At 35.4% G+C, this 19596-nt stretch overlaps 2 protein-coding genes across 3 annotated transcripts in view; one reads left to right on the top strand and one right to left on the bottom strand.

Annotated features, from left to right (window-relative positions):
* Positions 1 to 16687, bottom strand: part of LOC137617246 (tubulin beta-4B chain-like) — a 27400-nt gene extending 10713 nt beyond the window's left edge. The window contains exon 1 of one of the 2 annotated variants that reach the window (XM_068347211.1): positions 16506 to 16687. In XM_068347211.1, the coding sequence (XP_068203312.1) occupies positions 16506 to 16562 (57 nt within the window). In that variant the 5' untranslated portion in view covers positions 16563 to 16687. The remainder of the gene's footprint in view (positions 1 to 16505) is intronic. The other variant, XM_068347210.1, reaches the window with a different exon arrangement.
* The window catches only part of Prp39 (pre-mRNA processing factor 39), a 206124-nt gene that overhangs the window by 23572 nt on the left and 162956 nt on the right, over positions 1 to 19596 (top strand). The window lies entirely within an intron of this gene.

Genomic DNA, 19596 nt, shown 5'->3' with positions numbered 1-19596 from the left:
GAGGATATGTATACGATTGGATTGAATTGTATAGAGGATAGGAAAACAATTGGATTGATTTGGAGTGAGGATAGGTTTATGATAGGATTTATTTGGATAGAGGATAACTATACGATTGGATTGAATTAAACAGAGGATAACTATACGATTGGATTGGATTAAACAGAGGATAACTATACGATTGGATTGAATTAAACAGAGGATAACTATACGATTGGATTGAATTAAACAGAGGATAACTATACGATTGGATTGAATTAAACAGAGGATAACTATACGATTGGATTGAATTAAACAGAGGATAACTTTACGATTGGATTGAATTAAACAGGATAACTATACGATTGGATTGAATTGATTTTGATAGAGGATAGGCAGGTGGTAGCAGCTCCAATAACCAGGAATTACTAAAGACTAGAAAGATATCGCACCACAATGAATATCTTTAATCCTCAAGTGTTAGTCGCCACGATTTGTCTAGCAGAAGTTGCAAGGGTAGTTGATCCGTCATGCCAATCAGCTGTTGACCGCAATAACTGCAAAACATTGCACATTCAAGAAACGAGATGGAATGTGCTGGTTGAGGTCATAACGGAGCGGTTAAAGACTCCAGTCTTTCAAGACGAGAGAGATAATCAGTGTGCAACTGTGTTGTGGTCATTCTCCGCTAGCTAGAACTAGAATGTGGGTCTCGAGATGCTTGTTATTTTTTAAGAAGCTGTCATTCCTCATCATTTCTATACAATGTAGCCTGAGTAGCCTGAGTCTCTCTCTCTCTCTCTCTCTCTCTCTCTCTCTCTCAAGATGCGTGTTTTTTAAGGAATTGTCGTTGCTCATCATTTCTCCAATATAATATGAGTCTCTCTCTCTCTCTCTCTCTCTCTCTCTCTCTATATATATATATATATATATATTTATAAATACATACATACATATATTCAAAAGCTGTATCATTTTCTCAGCCTGCTTCCTCTATTGTCTCTCCCTTGCACACCCAAAGGCATTGAATGCAACCAGCGAATATGCTAGCCATGATGTCATAGTGGGGGAGGGGGAGGGAGGTGGGTTGTCCTTCCCATGCCCCATTATATCCCACTCCTTCCTCCCTACATCACTCTCCGGCTAAAGGATCCGTCTCCGCCATCTTTAAATACCTTCTCATCATTATCTCGTCAAACTTCTAGAGTTCAATTCATGTTTGTTTTCTTCTTTCGGTTCTTGCAAGGATAGGGTTTGATTCTGCAGGTTATGGAGACATTGTTATCATCATTCTTATTATTATCATGATAATGGTAATGATAATTATATTATTATTATTAATTTTATTATTATTGTTATTATTATTATCATTATTATTATTATTAGACGGGGAAATTTTTTGAATTGCTTGATGGATTTTAAGAATTTTTCCTTGATGTAAATCTCTCTCTCTCTCTCTCTCTCTCTCTCTCTCTCTCTCATATACCGCCTCCATTAACATTCACCATGTTTAACATCCTCTAATAGAGTCAGTCTTCGTTTCGCGAAAAGGTCAACTAAATGAAACACAACAAAAGAAAAAAGAACAAAGGTCATGACCTTCAAACATAATAAGGTCTCAAATAACAGTCTTGTCTTTAGATCACACCGCGTAATGACTTTGTTAAGGAGATAAGCCACAACGAAAAACAGTTTCCTAGAGTAACATTTAATGAACGAGGCACTTTTTATTCTTTCACATTAATTTTTTGTTGAAAGGTAATTTAAGAGGATAGTTATATTCGATAATAGCATCCGGGAAAAAATCGAGTTTTATGGTTGTCTATAATTCCCTATGACCAGTTCGATGTTTAGCAATGTTTCTAAAGAGCTATTCTTATCTGTTTTTCTGGTCTTTATTGTTAAGGATGATTAAATATCAAAACTTTTCACGGAAGGGAACCCATAATTATCTCCTCTCTCTCTCTCTCTCTCTCTCTCTCTCTCTCTCTGTAAATATATATATATATATATATATATAATCACCGTGAATCCTGTCACGCTCATTATTATGAAGTAAGGATAAAAACACCCTTTTTAACCTAAAAGTAAATCATCACTCATTTTTTTAATCATAAAACAATTAAAAAGACGTCAAAACCGTGAAAAACGTGTGTTGATCTCATTAAAACAAACAAAGGAAGCATCCGAATGCTTCAAACATCAATGCCTCGTCAGGTGAAGCAACTGAAATGCTTCCCTGACTTGCCTCCTACCCTTTACTGTGGTTTAGTTCATCAACATAGCCAGGGGGAAAGGACGCAATTGCATTTGTACAGCTTCGTAACAAACCGAGTATGTAAATTTAATTAGACATTACCAGAAATAAACAAGAAAAATTATTATTATATATGGCATTATATGATTATGACGGATGCGTTTTAAAAGGTGTATGTATGACGTCATTGCTTGTAAATTAATAGAAAACCTAACCAGCATCATACTGGAGAGAGAGAGAGAGAGAGAGAGAGAGAGAGAGAGAGAGAGAGAAACATTCCAGTGCCCCGCAGGAACCATGTTTGTGGAAGGAAACCAAAGAGTAATGACATTGGTAATGCAGAGGGGGGGGGGGAGGGGGGGGGGGTGAATAAGGGGGGAGATGACCAGGACTAGGACATAGGAGTAAATAAGGGGAGGAACCCAGAGGGGGGGGGGGAGGGGGTTGTTAGAGGAGGTTGGAAGGCTACCGGGGATGTCACAGGACTCGTGTAGAATGTGGCGTCCCAATCGGTGTCCTCCGCCCTTCCAAATTCAAGCTTTGGCGAGTTCAACATCCTACGAACACTTGTGTACTTTCAGCCTTTTGAATGTACGTATTACGTCATTTTAAAGGTACTTTGAGAGTGTGTACTTCTTTGGATTTATATATTTTTTAATGTGTTGTGTAGTATTCTTTAGTCTTTATTTTGTTTGTTATTTTCCGCAAGTTAGCAAGAAATGGTTCTTTTAGCTCTTGTTGGAAAGCTGATAATGTTACTCCATTAAATAACTGTGTTTTTTGGTAGCTCTAGCCCAGCTGATTACAGCTAATGTCGATGTATGACATTTCCATTTTAACGTTGTTACAGATCTTGAAATATTTTATATTATTCATTAGTTTTCATGTAGTTTATTTATTTCCTTATTTTCTTTCCTCACCGGGCTATTTTACCCTGTTGGAGGCCTTAGGTTTATAGGATCCTGCTTTTCCAAGTAGGGTTGTAGCTTGTTTAATAATAATAATAATATTATTAATAATAATAATAATAATAATATTATTATTATTATTGTTATTATTATTATTATTACCAACAACAACAACAAAAGGGTTTTAGATCCATTGTCAAGGTTTTGAATGAATTAACATTCCTTTTTATGCAACAACTCATTTTACAGTGTTTTAATGGTTAAAATGTTTCAACTCAATCGTTAATATCAGTCCTAAGTACAGCAATTTGCATACTGCCTTTTACCATTCAGTGCACGTGAACTTTCACCACCTCATTATCTTTTAACACTAAGTAAACAGACGAAAAGAACAACTCATTACATAGAATACAGAGTAAAAGCCTTGGAAGAACCCTCTGGCTTTCTTGTGTTGGCGCCGTAATAAAATAAATCATAATTTATGGAAATACGAAACATTAACCTCAAACACCTGCCCGAGCAGGTACACCTGCTCTCTTGATTGATGTTGTGAAGGTCGAGCTAAGAAAGGGGGGAGGGCTTGTGTGGGGGTAGAAGGTATTATGTTGGGAAGGGAGTGTTGGATTCGGGGGGAGGGGTGTTTGGGTAATAAGAAGGAGAAAAATTATGATAAAAAGAGAGAGGAAGAAGAAATAATGCGGTAGTTTTCATTCAGTTCATTTAGTGGAGAGAAATTGCATCGAAAATAATTTTTCCCATGGGATGGTTTTACTAGATTCCTGAAAAATCTATTGCTCTATTTTGATTTGAGCAGTGTGATTTAGAGAACTGGTGGGCTTAACTATGACACAGGATTATCAACTTCATCCTAGAAGGATTTTCTGAAGTCTGAAGGCCAACAGCCAATCATTTCAAGGATAAAACAGTTTGTGGAAATATATACGAATAATTATTTCACACGCATGTAGTAATAACCTGAAGATGATATATCAGGAATTAGTCTATAACAGCAATTCACACACACACACACACACACACACACACACTGCCCGACTAAAATTCAGAGCGAAAAAGGATATCACCTATCCTCAGACGAGACAAAAATTCGCCATTATTACTCGTCCATGAAACTGCTCCGGTTGACCTGGTTTTCGCATTAGTGAGGACCGAGAGAACATGGCTACATCTGGTATTGAAGTTGTATCTGTGACAGACTGCAGCATTTTTATTGAGAGAGAGAGAGAGAGAGAGAGAGAGAGAGAGAGATAAGCCGGTTAGGGAACAACATCCTAACAACATTTCAATTAAGGGACAGTAAAAAACTGGTGCTCTGAGAGAGAGAGAGAGAGAGAGAGAGAGAGAGGTAAGCCAATAAGGGAACAACATATCATTATATCAAAGGACAGTAACAAACTGGTGTTCCGAGAGAGAGAGAGAGAGAGAGAGAGGTAAGCCAATAAGGGAACAACATATCAGCATATCAAAGGACAGTAACAAACTGGTGTTCAGAGAGAGAGAGAGAGAGAGAGAGAGAGAGAGAGAGAGAATGATTAATTTTCGGGTGGAGATGACGGAAATGTCATTTCGGTGGTTAAGAAACATAGTTTTGATGGGCGGGTAGACGCGGACGTATAAAAATGGGCGTAGGGGTTGTAAGCACGCCCATGTATTTGTAACGTTGGACCGAGTGAGTGGGCGGACGGAGAAAGGAAGGAGGTGGAAAGGAAATGCGGAAGAATAAGGAATTAGGCAGCCAAGTAGTACGAGAGAGCGGAAGATATACCAATAAAGTTAGAGAAGCAACACAGGGTCGTAAACAAGGACGTTTTTAATTTCTCTCTCTCTCTCTCTCTCTCTCTCTCTCTCTCTCTCTCTCTTATCATGTTCCTTGACAAAATTTTAAATTTATTTTTTGATGAACCACTCTGGTTAGTTATAACTATTATTATTACGAGAGAGAGAGAGAGAGAGAGAGAGAGAGAGAGAGAGAGAGAGAGACCCATCGCTTTCTGTTTTTAAGCCAAGATCAGCTATCGGCGTCTTTCCAGAAGAACAACAAATTCTTGGAACAAGTTCCAGTTTTCCAGTATAGAACTGGAAAGACAAGTCCGGGCCGCTTGGACAAGGAAGCGATTTTAGCTCTTGGGTCATAGAACAGACACGGACATGCTGTGCTTGTGCGGTTCGAGAGAGAGAGAGAGAGAGAGAGAGAGAGAGAGAGATGCTTGGCTCCACCAAAGCAGCCTGGCTGGCACCATCTTTCTTGTTACTTTTTCGCATATGTAATGTATATATAAATGGCCGACAGCGAACCATGAATATTTACATGACAGCCAGACAAGAAAAGGGATATTTCGAGTTGGTGAAAGCATTTTGTGTCGCTTCCGGACATAAAAGAATAAAAAATCCTTTCCTGTGATATTAAGTTTCAAAGGAAAACTGGCTTGTCATTCCATCTAAGAAGTTTAATCTATAGAAATTTTGAGGAAAAGTATGCGTTTCTGAATGAGGAACAGTTTCAGAAGTTATATTTTTACATTGTGTATGGATTTGTGATTTTTTATTATGATTATTTTTTATTAATGTGAAAATCGAGTATGGATTTGTGAATCCTTATCACAATTCTTGTTTACTTATATGAAAATCGAAGTTGGTTATTTTATTTTATCTATATCCATAGCTCCCTTTTCATTATCATAAGGTCCATAGAAAGCACAAAACCCCTTCATATCAACCCTTGGACTTTCCAGGAGCGGTACCAACCAGAATACTGGAAATAGTCGACAATTCTCATTGCATATTAATTTTTGTGTTACGTAAGCGGTGCCGCAGTGGTTTCATAACGATAAGAGAGAGAGAGAGAGAGAGAGAGAGAGAGAGAGAGAGAGAGAGAGATTGCTCTACAGTGATCTACACGAAAGACCAAATATCATAAAATAGATGCAACAAATTGGATCCAAGTAGTTTGAATTCTTTTAATACTTCTGTTTTTCTTTATTATATATCTCCTCTTCTTTTAAGAGGCAAGTGATTAAACCCCCATAGGCCTTTGAAGTACTCTAAGTACTTTGTTTACTTTTGCATAGAGAATTTACAATGGCAGTCCAAGGAGGAGCTGTGGATCAAATGGCATAAGTTGTACGCAAGCCATGACCAGTAACAATCGAATGAGCAATACGAAAGCGAACTGGAGTCGTGTGAAACCTGCGCACATATTCATATTCGAGGCGTATAATTGAGTGTATAATTACAACCTGAAGAATGTATCCTTGTCTTGTTGACCTCTGTTGACCTCACGGTTGCGTGGTTTTTGTAGGGATTGAAAGAGGGATCCTTAGGCAGTCTTGAATATATAACTATATATATATATATATATATATATATAATCCGTAATCCATCATTATGATGAAATAGCCAAACCCAAGATATGAATAAGCCCATGACTGAGGCCTTTGTCCTACAGTGGACTAGACACGGCTGCATTTGTTATATATATATATATATATATATGTGTGTGTGTGTGTGTGTATATATATATATATATATAAATGAATTCTAACTTTAAAAAGCTACTCGAAGCCTTTGAAATAACATTGAGACACTGTCATGTTCAGTGATGTTCAGGATTTTAGGAGCGTTGAACATTAATGTGAGAGAGAGAGAGAGAGAGAGAGAGAGAGAGAGAGATCCGAGTAATGGCGATGACTTGTTACCATGGGAGGTTTGTCCTTCCCCGCTATGTCTGTTATCCCTATTCATACAGACCTTTAATCTATTCTTATCTTCCTCATTCTTATCTTACACCTGTACTTGATAATAATAGTAATAATAATAATAATAATGATAATATGCAACAACATTCATGATATGAATATATCTTAGTGACGTCACCGTTTGAACTAAAGAAATGAGGTGATATATAATGGTGACTGATGATTTTATTGAAAGATTAATTCGAAGGTAATCCCTTAATATTGAGGCTTAGATTGGCAGTTTCGTCAATGATAGACAGCAAATGCACAATAGCCATTAATCTTGGCTGGTGGAATATTAGTCCATCCGGAAAGCAATTTCACTATTGGAATATCTGGTATGCAACGGAGAGAGAGAGAGAGAGAGAGAGAGAGAGAGAGAGAGACAGAGACAGAGACAGAGAGAGATATGTTGTTTTATGTCCTGGAAGTTGCACTGTCCGTTGCAAGATCTCCAGCTTGGATGTCGTAAAGAAGGAATTGGCTCAAGATTTGTATCTTAGAGTTATATAAGGGCTGGAGATATAGCACTGAAAGAGGCCCTTCACATAAGAATGTATATTTTGTTATCTGGGCAAATAGTTCTCTATCTATCTCTCTCTCTCTCTCTCTCTCTCTCTCTCTCTCTCTCTCTCTCTCACTAGGCTTGCTAAATTAGACTAATCAGTCTGTCTCAACTTTTATGAATATAAATGGTTTATCCTAGTATTAGAAATCTGTTACTAATTTTACTCGTAAAATATTGGAGCTTAACAGCTCGTAGTTGCAATGTTGTAGTTCTTAAAAGCAAAACACACCCGGAAAGGAAAATATCATCTGGTGGATAAAAGTAAATTGCTGCAGACACTCGCAATGTTGTACGAAAACACGCATAACATGTACCCAGAATTTGCACAGAGGTTGAAGATGTGCAAAGTTTTTTTTTCTTCCACTGCGGACAAATGTTCTGTTTACTCTTTGAAGAGTTGAATTTGCAAAATGACCAAGCGGTCTTAAGATACATATGCTATAAAAGCAAAATTATTTCTTCCCAGAATGACTTGGATATGTGAATAAATAGTGTTTTAAATGGAAAATAAAATGTATTCGCAAAATGAAAGAGTATGTGTATGTACATAAGGCTTTTAAAGGAAACAGGAAATTATAAAGATTTATTATAAATCCCAAACGTGGCAACTAATGTAACTGCTGCAGGTAATGCTTTGGCAAACACCCCCCTTGTTGCCACTCCCTTTGACCTTCGTGAATTCCACCCAAGTCTTCAGAGGCAAAAGCCCTTCTCGGATTGGCCCTCCGACCGGCTAGTTAGACCCATGCGGGTATGAAATAACCCCCTTCTTTCTATTATAGACCCCCTCCACCTCTCTTTCTCCTTGCACAAGGCCATAAATGTCCTCTTAAGAACTCCCAGGAAAGGAGGAGTCCTTAGATAGTAATCGTAAAAGTTAATTTCAAAAGACAAATTCAACAACTTTTCGTGGAAACGCTTGCGAGTCAGCTCAACGCCAGAGACCTTTAAAAAGGAGGCCGTGACGTCACCGGCTGACACAGATGGGAGAGTTGTCACGTCGTTCCATTCGGCTGAATTTTCGGGAAATGTTGAACACGACATGCATGTCTAACCATAAACAAAATGACGTCATTTCCCATCATACGCTCTGGCGAATGAGATCAATTATGACAATATATTACTCATAATATCATAAAACCCAGTCATAATAATGGCATACGTAATGTCTTGGAGATATCATAAGTTATGATCTTGAGTAAACATACATTCTGGTCCTCCTCTCCAGCACAATACACGTCAGAAGATAATATATTGTCCCTTATTAAATATATTGGAAATTAGAATTTATAATCTTTAGTACACATACATTCTGGTGCTCTTTTTTAGCACAATACTCGTCAGAAGATAATAAATATTTTGTCTCTTATGAAATATATTAGAAGTCAAAATTTATGTGGTCCTCCCATTCAGCACAATACTCGTCAGAAGACAATATATTGCCCCTTATGAAAAGATTTATTGGAAATCAGAAATTAATCTTAAGTAAACATATATTTTGGTCCTCCCCTTCAGTACAATACTCCCGAGATTATATATTGTCCTTTATGAAAAGATATATTGGGGTTTGTTCCCCTCAACTCCGCAAACATTATCTTCAATAAGAGTCTAATTCGTTCTAATAAAGTTATTGCTGTAACCAGCCAAGGTACTTGAATGGGCCAGCTGTTGAATGAAGTGTGGAAAGGAGGAGCGGTTGGGTGTTTGTTGTTTTTTCATGGTGAAGTTGAAGTTTGATATATTATTTTTATTTAAGAAGTTTTGTGGCAAACTTGAAGCCTAGAGATTTTGTGTTATTCGTTGTCATAGTAATGGTTTTTGTCAAAGATAAGACAATGTGTTAATGTCTTATAATAACGAATTACACACACACACATATATATATATATATATATATATATATATGCTTACACACATAACCTGGAGAACTCTTGACTATTTTCATTCAAAATGTAAAATAAAGTAATATTATTGAAGGAATTGAAAAGTGGCCATGATACTTTATTTCGTTTTATGACAGTTCTTATCCTTTCATAGCTTTCATCAGGCACATGACGTTGCGCTATGCCATTTATACCCTTATATAAATTCCCATTAAGAGGTTCCTCTGAAGACCCGAGTTTTATCATTTGAGCAAAACACGTTATTTTGAATAAAAATTATGACAAGGATATCAAAATACCGTAAGTTTACCTTTTGTATTTGCTGCCGAATGAGTGATTAGAGGTAGATTGGTAAAAAGTTACGAATTTGTAAATCTCTGGAAGTTTGAGTGAATTGTACGCACGATTCAGAACGGTGGAAGGAGCTACTTTGGATCAATTTTTTTCGCACAAACAAACAAATTTCAATTAGGTAGTGAAATATGACAATTAACTGCCGCAGAGTTAATTTTTCCTTCTTAATATGTCCTAAATTTCCTAAAACCAACCTTGAGGAGTACTTCAAGAATACCTGAATCTATAAGTTTAATATTATCAAAAAATATCTTTGCAATTCTCCGACAAGTAGATATATGCATTGATAATGTTGCCTAAGGTATTATACTCTATCTACAATCGATATATTGAATAAGAAAGTGCGTCTCTCCGTATATCGTGTGCCGTGCACTAACATTGCGTATAAACCGCATACGCACTTTAGCCTAAAGACACACGACACGGAATATTACGCCTGTCTAGACAAAGACGTCGGGAAAAAGGAGCCATTAATCAGAAACGAACGAAGGGAACTGCACGCGTTGAGCATACTGAAACAGTTGCCGGAGGGAAAAGGCTGTAGTTGCCCTTCTGGAGGTAGAAATGTTTTCTTTAAATTATCGCCTCTATCCAAAAGCATTCGTCCAATTGACAAGAGGTTGAATATTGTCGAGTAATGTCCTTTTTTCAGTATTAAATGAGAAAAATGTGATTAAAAACTGTGAAATTATTTTGAACAGCAGCTGATCAAAGTAGATTGCTAATAAGTTAATTTCTTATATATATTATGAATAAATTTCTTATAGATATTAGGAATTAATTTCTTATAGATGTTATGAATGAATTTCTTATAGATAATAGCAATCAATTTCTTATAGATATTAGCAATCAATTTCCTATAGATAGTAATGAATTTCTTATAGATAATAACAATCAATTTCTTAAAGATATTAGGAATCAATTTCTTTTAAATATCAGGAATCAATTTCTTATAGATTTCAGAAATCAGTTCAAGCAAAAGACGAAAATATCATTCCTCTTGCATGAGAAGACAGACGTATACTATTCACCCTCTCATAAGAATGTTTAAACGAGTATACAAACTACTGTGGAGGGAATGGGATGGGGGAAATACGGGAAGGGAATTGGAGTGTGCAGTGGTGGGTGTGTATTAGGAAGAGAGAGACCAAATGCACCATGTCAAGGGCCAGAAGGGTTATGCCGTGGTGGTAAATGAAGTCCTGTTCTATTGAGGGTTACATGGAAGGTCTTTCAAAGTGTGCATACGAAATGAGCAGACTTTACTAAAGAGGTTTTGCCATTGACAAAATCCGTCTTATGCCAAAGTGTTAGATTTTGGTTATCATGACGTTCTTATGTAATCTCAGGTCAATATTAGCTTCCAAGGGTTATATGCCAGTGACCTCTAGTGTCCAAAATTTGAACTATTCACGAGTTATTTTAAATGAGATAAAGTAGGTAAAAAGCAGAGAAGATATGGGACTTGGATTACCATATCAAGGAAAAGTTGGTTCACGATTCTTTTTAAACGAAATGGAGTAGGTAACAAGCGGAGAACATAAACAACTTGGATTACCATATCCATGAAAAGGATATGCTTTGAGGTGAAGTAGGGGGAAGGATGGTGTCTTCACCAGACTTAAATTTCATGAAATACCCCAATTTTCTACAAATTATTCAATGTTGAACCAAATTGACATTCAAGTTTATTTAAACTGTTCTTGTGTAAGTGGTTGATCAATAAGTGGATTTTATACAATCTCCATTTATGAGATATAGCATCAGAGAGCGTGATATCGAAATCACGACATCCTGTCTCCATGGGCCCCTGAAGAAGTCTGCGTCACTTCCGGACGGCAAAGAAAACGATGACGACAAAATCTTTTTGAGGGGTGACGAAAGAAAATTAATGAACGCTGGACGCACTGGGATGCATAACTTATTCCACTCATATACTGAGCTGTAAGATAGTGTTTTAGAGTTTGCAATTATGGCCCTATTTCATCCTTGACCATAAGGACGAATTTACGAGACGCTGGGAACGTTGGTCCTTCAGCAGGTTTGCAGTAACATGCAGATATATGCAACACCTTATTTGTATGAGCGACTGTGATGTAGGACCTCAACATTGCTCGTATATTGGGTGCTGGGGAGAATCTTAATAAGGACGCTTCGAGTTTATGTCCTCTCTTCTGTCAATTTAGTTACAGTAGACATAGCAACAGGAGTGCTTTGCAATCGCAATGCTTGTAGTACAAGCAAATCTCGTCGCAAACTTTGTCTTCCTACATTCAGATGAATTTTTAAGTGTGAAAGGTACATGATTTAGATGATAAGAAGTTAAAGCTTGAAGGAGGGAAGAAAATAAAATGGATCTTAAGATATGAAATCAATAATAATGGTGGAAAATAGCAAGAACAGGATAGGTGAAGGAGCATCAGTGCTTATCATTACAAGCATATAAATGTGATCCTGTATGGAATACAAATGTGTGCTCGTGTCCACCCAGGATACGATGGAATGCAGTCAAACTCCTGCGTAGAAACAGGGCCAGAAAACACAGATAGTACCCAATAAAACAGCTAAGTTTCTCGACGTTTGAAAATCGGGAACATTACCCATTTCTTTCAATGGTTAGAAGAGAGAAAGGAGCAGCGATAAGATCGTAACAAGACAAACGAAGCAGAAATACCAACAAAAACACCCAGGAGACCGGCTAGGCGACGCCTCAGCCAATCAGCTGCGCTGTACGGAAATTCTTGGGAACCGACAAGCAAAGCAACGCCGACGTTGATTGGCCAACTCCTCATGAAACCACATGATGACATCATCTCGCGTTAACACCCACTCTCAGTTGAGAGACGTTCCTTCAATATGCCCTGATTTGAAAAATTGAATAATGCGCCTTCTACTCTCATTTTTTTTTTAACCAGAGGGGAACATTTAGGACTAGTTGAAAATTTTATTTCTTCTATTATTTGGGATGTAGATTAGGCACTCCTTTGTATATATACTTGTCTACTTTAATCTAACAAAACACCCTTTTCCGCTCGTTAAATTTAAAGCTGAAAATGTATTATATTCGCAATACCACGGTTTGGCTATAAGAGAAAATATATATCTTATATAATGTAGCTAAGCCATATAATAAATTAAAATTAAACCGAAAGACTGAAATCTTTCTAATACAACCAGAGGACAAAATTATAAATTGTAACCATATTTACATTGTCTCATTATTATTATTATTATTATTATTATTAATTACTAAGCTACAACCCTAGTTGTAAAAGCAGGATGCTATAAGGCCAGGGGCTCCAACAAGGAAAATAGCCCAGTTAGGAAAGGATACAAGGAAAAATAAAATATATTAAAAACAGTAACAACATTAAAATAAATATTTCCTATGTAAACTGTTAAAGCTTTCGAAAAACAAGAGGAAGGGAAATAAGATAGAATATTCTGCCTGAGTGTACCCATCATCTGTAGTTATGCAGAACTTTAAGAATTTATTGGTGCTTGTAGTTCAGTTGAAAATTTTATTAGGACCTGGTTACCATTGTTAAGGTAATTGATAATGGGACATGTTAGAACTTCGGGTATATGTTTATTTCACTTGAATTGTTGATATAAAGTAGCATATCTATAATTATCGTGGAGATAGGGTAAGTGAAATTTACTTTTAAACTAAATGCTAGCACCACGCGCACACACTTTTTCTGTTTCTCACTCACAATGATCATATAAAGAATGCTATTGTATGTTTATATATATATATATATATATATATATATATATATATATATATATGTATATATATATATATATATATATATATATATATACATACTTATATATATATATATATATATATATATATATATATATATATATTTATATATATATATACATATATATATATATATATACACACACACACACATATATATATATATATATATATATATATATATATATATATATATATATATATATATATATATATATATATATATTATATATATATAGGCTATATATAAATATATTCTCTAAGATTAATTCCTACTATTTAAAAAGAGAAACCCTACAGTAAATAACTTAAAATACGAATAAATTTGCATAACACGACTAAAACCAAACAAACGAATAACCCCTCCTTTCACGACGTATTTAAAATCCACACGGACCTCCAGTGACATAGCCAAGGCAGGCTCTTTAAAAAAAAAAAAAAAAAAACATCCCTGTTTTATGTCCCTCCAGGGATACCATGAGTTCATGTGAATGTCTCTCTGTTTGCTTTTAGTTCAATGCGTTCTCTTTAATAAGTCTTTTAACACGCTGTTAAATTAGTTATTTTAAAATACTATTAGAGGGGAAATAATATCATGAAGTGGTAATGATTATAGGAGAAATAAAGACAATATGATGGAACTATATTAACATTAAAGGGGATCATTGTGATTATACTTGGCAAGGAAATCATGAATGAGTACTTATGTTAAAATACTTACTATTAAAGAGGAAATAAAGACACGAAGTGGGAATAATTATAGGAGAAATAAAGACAATATGAGGGAAATATATTAATATTAAAGGGGCACATTATGATTATACTTGGCAGGGAAATCATGAATGAGTACTTATGTTAAAATACTTACTATTAAAGAGGAAATAAAGACACGAAGTAGTAATAATTACGAGAGAAATAAAGACAATATGATGGAAATCTATTAACATTAAGGGGCACATAATGATTATACTTGGCTTGGAAATCATGAATGAATTATTAATTGATTATGATTTAATATTAATTGAATAAATATTAAGGAAATACTTGAGCCATGTAGTCACTTAGGAATACTGTTGATAAAGATAATTTTTTTATAATGTACTTTGTGTCTTTAATATTACCTGTTACAATATGATACGGTCAAATGAAAAGCATTTGACTTAGGTTATACGTTAATAACCTATTATACTTATTTGATATCTAAATACTTATTGTTCACATTTATTCAGTTATTTGTAATGGAATAACATTGCACAAAATTATGTACGAAAATACAGGTGTTTTCATTATAAAAGAACTAAACTTTACATGAAACAAATATAATATATGTTAACAAATTAACAATTGAATAAATTATATATATATATATATATATATATATATATATATATATATATGTATATATATATATATATATATATATATATATATATAATATATATATATATATAATATATATATATATATATATATATATATATATATATATATATATATATGTATATATATTATATATATAAAATAAAGATGTTATGTCGACGTTCCAAAATACAGGGAGAAAGCAAAGTTTGAGAAGAGATAATTAGAAAGTAACTGGAGTTTGGCGGTGGGGGGGGGGGGGAGAGAAAGGACACAGGCTAAAGAATTTCTTGGAAGGCGAAGGATAAAGGGGGCAAGGTGAGGTTGGCTGGGGTTGGGGGGGAATTAATAGAAGGAAGGGGTTTGTTAAAGGGAGAGAAAAGAAGCGAAGTGATCATTTCCTTATATGGTAAAGAAGTCAAGGAAAGACTCTCTCTCTCCCTCAGTGAGTCACGTTTGGAAAGGACATAGGAGATAGAAAACGTGAAATTGGGGAAATAGACGAGATTAACTTATGGGTTTGCGCTTGTTGGGGACAATTTGATTAAGATTAACCAAACAGTATTAATTAATAAAACCCAATTCCTGCAGAAATATTTTTCCGTTGATGTAACTAAAACTCTGACCTACTATTAGTGCACCTAAAACTGTATAATATACTAAGAATAATGACTGATATATCCTCCCCTCCGTAACCAATAAATATTGAAAGGCAAAAATAAACACAATGCTATATAACTGGTGTCTGCGTCTAATAGAAATGCCATGAGAAAAATCCTGGCACTAACTTTCTGTTTGCAAATGAAAGAAGCAAAAATATTTAAAGTAAACAATGAAAGGTCACGGCGGTGGAAAAGTCATGGAGAAAGTGAGGTCATGGGAGGTCATCAAAGGCGTGACCTCTTCTACCGGTTTTCCCGTGTTGATAAGCTTTAGATTCTATTGCCGGGTCTTACACAAGGTAAGGCAATCTATACAGACAGACAGACTATTGCCTGGGTCTCTGTTAAAATTTTTGTTTAAGTTCGTCTTACTGATAAGACGTATCTTTTAACAATTGGTCTTATATTGTTTGAAAGATATCTCAAGTAAAAATTCAGATTGTGTTTGCTGTTAACTTCATCAAAATTAGCTGTGTGTACTTTAGTGTTAATGTCAGCATTACCTTATTGCAAAATTGACAGTGTATTTATAAAATTTTCATAAATATAGCTCTCTTAAAATTCCATCTTTATGAAATACAAGTTACAATCGAGTTTGTACTCAAATGTAAGAATTAAAACTTTATTTCCTGTTAACTTTGATCAAAATTACTGTTTATGTTAATGTTAATATCAGTATTACCTTAGTGCAAAATTGACAGTATATCATGTAAGTTTTCATAAATGTATAATCTCTTATAAGTCTAACTTTGTGAAATAGAAGTTCCGATCAAGTTTTTTAAGTGTGCCCTATCGATCTGCCATGACATAACATCTGCAGTGTCAAATTTCCTTCTAAAAACCAGACACTTCCGTAATAAAAGTGAGCCTGTATCCCTGTCCCAACTAACGAAAGTATCAAATAACACGCCCCTTTTTGCAATGATCACTAGAACAGAAGCCACACTCTCGCCGGGTATCATATTTCCCCACCAAAGTTTAAAAATCCTAAGATCAATCGTAACCACGTACCTTTGTACCAATCTGGTTGCCACACTGGCCAGTCTGTACGTGGACAATTTCTCTCATTTTGGTGGTGGGATGTGTGTGTGTGCGCGAGTGAGGGAGAGTTCACGGAGAGGAGCTGTATCGGTCCTTCCTCCACGACACTTATCTGTCAACTGAGGCACGGCTCTCTGGCTTCGCACCTTTTCTCTCTCCTCACCGCAGCCCACACGAGTCAGACAAGCTTCCAAAGTCTGGTTGCCACATTGCAATTTCAATTATTCCTTTAAACTCCAAGATCATATTGCAAGATAAATATACTGCCGTGAGGGGGGATTAAAAAGCATTCTGAACATTTATTTTTTAAGGCATTTCACTAACTATGACAAATAATGGGAATTTAAGCTCTCGATTTGCCGGCGAGTGTAGGTGGGGTAGTTTAGACCTGAGTGGGAGGAGACTTGACACAGGCCACCGCACTCCTGTCTTTCTGTCTGTCTGCCTCTTCTGAAGGCAGTGCATGGAAAATACAGATGGGCGGTGGTTGAAAATATCCCAAATTAATAATTGGTAATTCGTATTTTGCTTCTTATAATGCACTACACAGAAAATGTAAGCTTGGAAGAGTCTGCTCTCAAATCATTTGCCATCTTTCATGTGTACAGTCTTAACTTATTCCTTCTTCCTGATGTCTGAGCACGCTTCCTTTACTACTTAAGATCTAACAACAAAGGACATCCTCTGACATTATTCGAGCTTCAGATGTACTATGTCGTGAGGTTTGGTTATATTATCTCAATATTCATAGCCTCTGATTTCAGAATCGAAGGACTTACAGAAGTACAGTTTTAGCTACACCCAAACTCAGAAGGACTACACAAGTCTAGTCTTAGCCACACCCACACTAGCACACATTTACTTACTGTATATTTGTATGAAATAACAGAAATTCGGATCTTTACTTCTTCTCATATTGAAACTTATCTAAACCATCTTTGATAGATTCCTGTTCTTGTTAAATATAATATTTTTACATAAAGTCATTTAGTATTGAATTTCGGATGAACCTACTGTACAGATAACTTCCACAGAAGTAGTTACTTCAGGCGCATATACATACATACTAATGTTTTTTTACGCTCTCTCTAACTTAATGGCTATCAAAGTCATTTCTTTTAAATACATATTTAATTCATGGACTCAGCACGTTTTAGGCCTCAAATATCATCTGTTCCCCATCCTATAAACAAGCAGTCTCTCTACATGACAGAACCATCTTGATAGTCTGATCCACATTTTCACATACACTAAACATTTTACCAATTCTAGTGTTTATCTCAGCTGTTTTTCCCCATTTCGCATTCAGTGTTCAAAATTTCCTTCCAAAGAGGAGAATTAAACATAATCTACGATTTCCCCAGAACAAACGTGAAATCAACTCCAACAATTAAAGACAGCTCATGAATCATCATAACAAAAACAACCTGTTCAGATTGACACTAACGCACGCATGTACGCACACACGAATGTGACGTACATTGGTCATCCTTAGCATCATCATCATCATCATCATCATCATCATCATCATCTACACTCAGAAAGGAAACCCCTAAATAGGATATGCAAACCCCACGTTGCATAATTGTGTTGTTGTCACAAGGTTAGGAAATGAGTCATTACACTCGAGAAGAAATGAAGTTTGGTCATGCATTTGCTTTATTTCGAGAGTTGTGGTATCGAAGAACAGTAATCATCTTAGACTAGGTAACACTTGATCAATTAGGTCATTGTCTATTATGAGATTTATGTTGCAGATATTGAAAGCTTTGAAGTACATTTTTTATTATTATCATCTATTGGGTGCTTTATGATGTTATAGATTAGGAAAGCTTTGAAGTATTTTTTTTTTAATTTTATTATCTTATATTGGGAGCCTTATTATGTTAAAGATTATGAAAGCATTGGAATGAACATTTGTTTTTTTTTTCTCAAATTTCTGATGTATCCTTCGAAGTTTGTTTAAATTTATAATCTCTAGCTATTTAGATATCTTAATTTTTTTTTTTAGATCATTCTGAAGGTAGCTTTTATCTTCTTTCAATACTTTAAATATTAATTTAATGGAAATTCCATGAGCCAGTATTTAAACAGCCATTTTTTTTTTTCAAATATTTGTCCCTTTTAGATATCCTTTATTGCAGGTCAGTGCACCGGCATTTAACCGGTCAATAGGTACCGTCCATACCTTTCTAGTGGTACTAATTATATTAATCAAATTACTGTAAATATGAACGGATATGCACGAAAAGTATTCATCATTAACAATAAACAATACACATCTGCAGGACTTCGTAAAAAAGCCTGGAAAATGCAGACAGAACAACGTATATTGATTCTATGGTGGAAGTTAATCCGCCTGCGTTTGGCTGGGGTCCAAAGAATAGGGCAATGCGGACACCCAGGAACGGAAGAGTTAACCCATAGGGGGTTCAGTGTAACGGGGACATTGTCCCTGGGGGCTTATGAATGACCTGACCTACTGCCAAATGGTTTGGTGGCACTCAGGCTGGAGAAGGATGACCCTCTGGCAGTGTTTGGTTTGATGATTGTTTTTGTAATTCGTCCCAATTATTATTAGTTCTTGCATACCGCTTGGTTCACCGGTGAGGTCATTAATATTGCAAATTAATGTACTGTATAGTCATGAATATTGTAAATTAATGTTCTGTATAGTCATGAATATTGCAAATTAATGTTCTGTATAGTCATGAATATTGCAAATTAATGTTCTGTATAGTCATGAATATTGCAAATTAATGTTCTGTATATTAACGTTAGTATTATTGAAATTTCATGGTTAGAAAGGTTTAGTTTTATATGAAACCTTTTTGAAGATCTCAGTAATCGTTTAGGATAATTAGAATTTATGATTCCTTAGTTAGGGTTGGTCTGCTGAAAGCGATTGAGCTATTCAAATCGATAACAAGGAAATTTGATACTGTCTAGCAGGGGAAATTACCAATCGGTGAGATTCCTTAAACACACACACGCACACACATACACGCACATACCTATATATATATATATATATATATATATATATATATATATATATATA

This window comes from Palaemon carinicauda, chromosome 23 (genome assembly GCF_036898095.1).
Source record: "Palaemon carinicauda isolate YSFRI2023 chromosome 23, ASM3689809v2, whole genome shotgun sequence".
Lineage (NCBI taxonomy): Eukaryota > Metazoa > Arthropoda > Malacostraca > Decapoda > Palaemonidae > Palaemon > Palaemon carinicauda.
The sequence above is the reverse complement of the archived record's forward strand: the minus strand, read 5'-3'. Positions and strand labels throughout refer to the sequence as shown.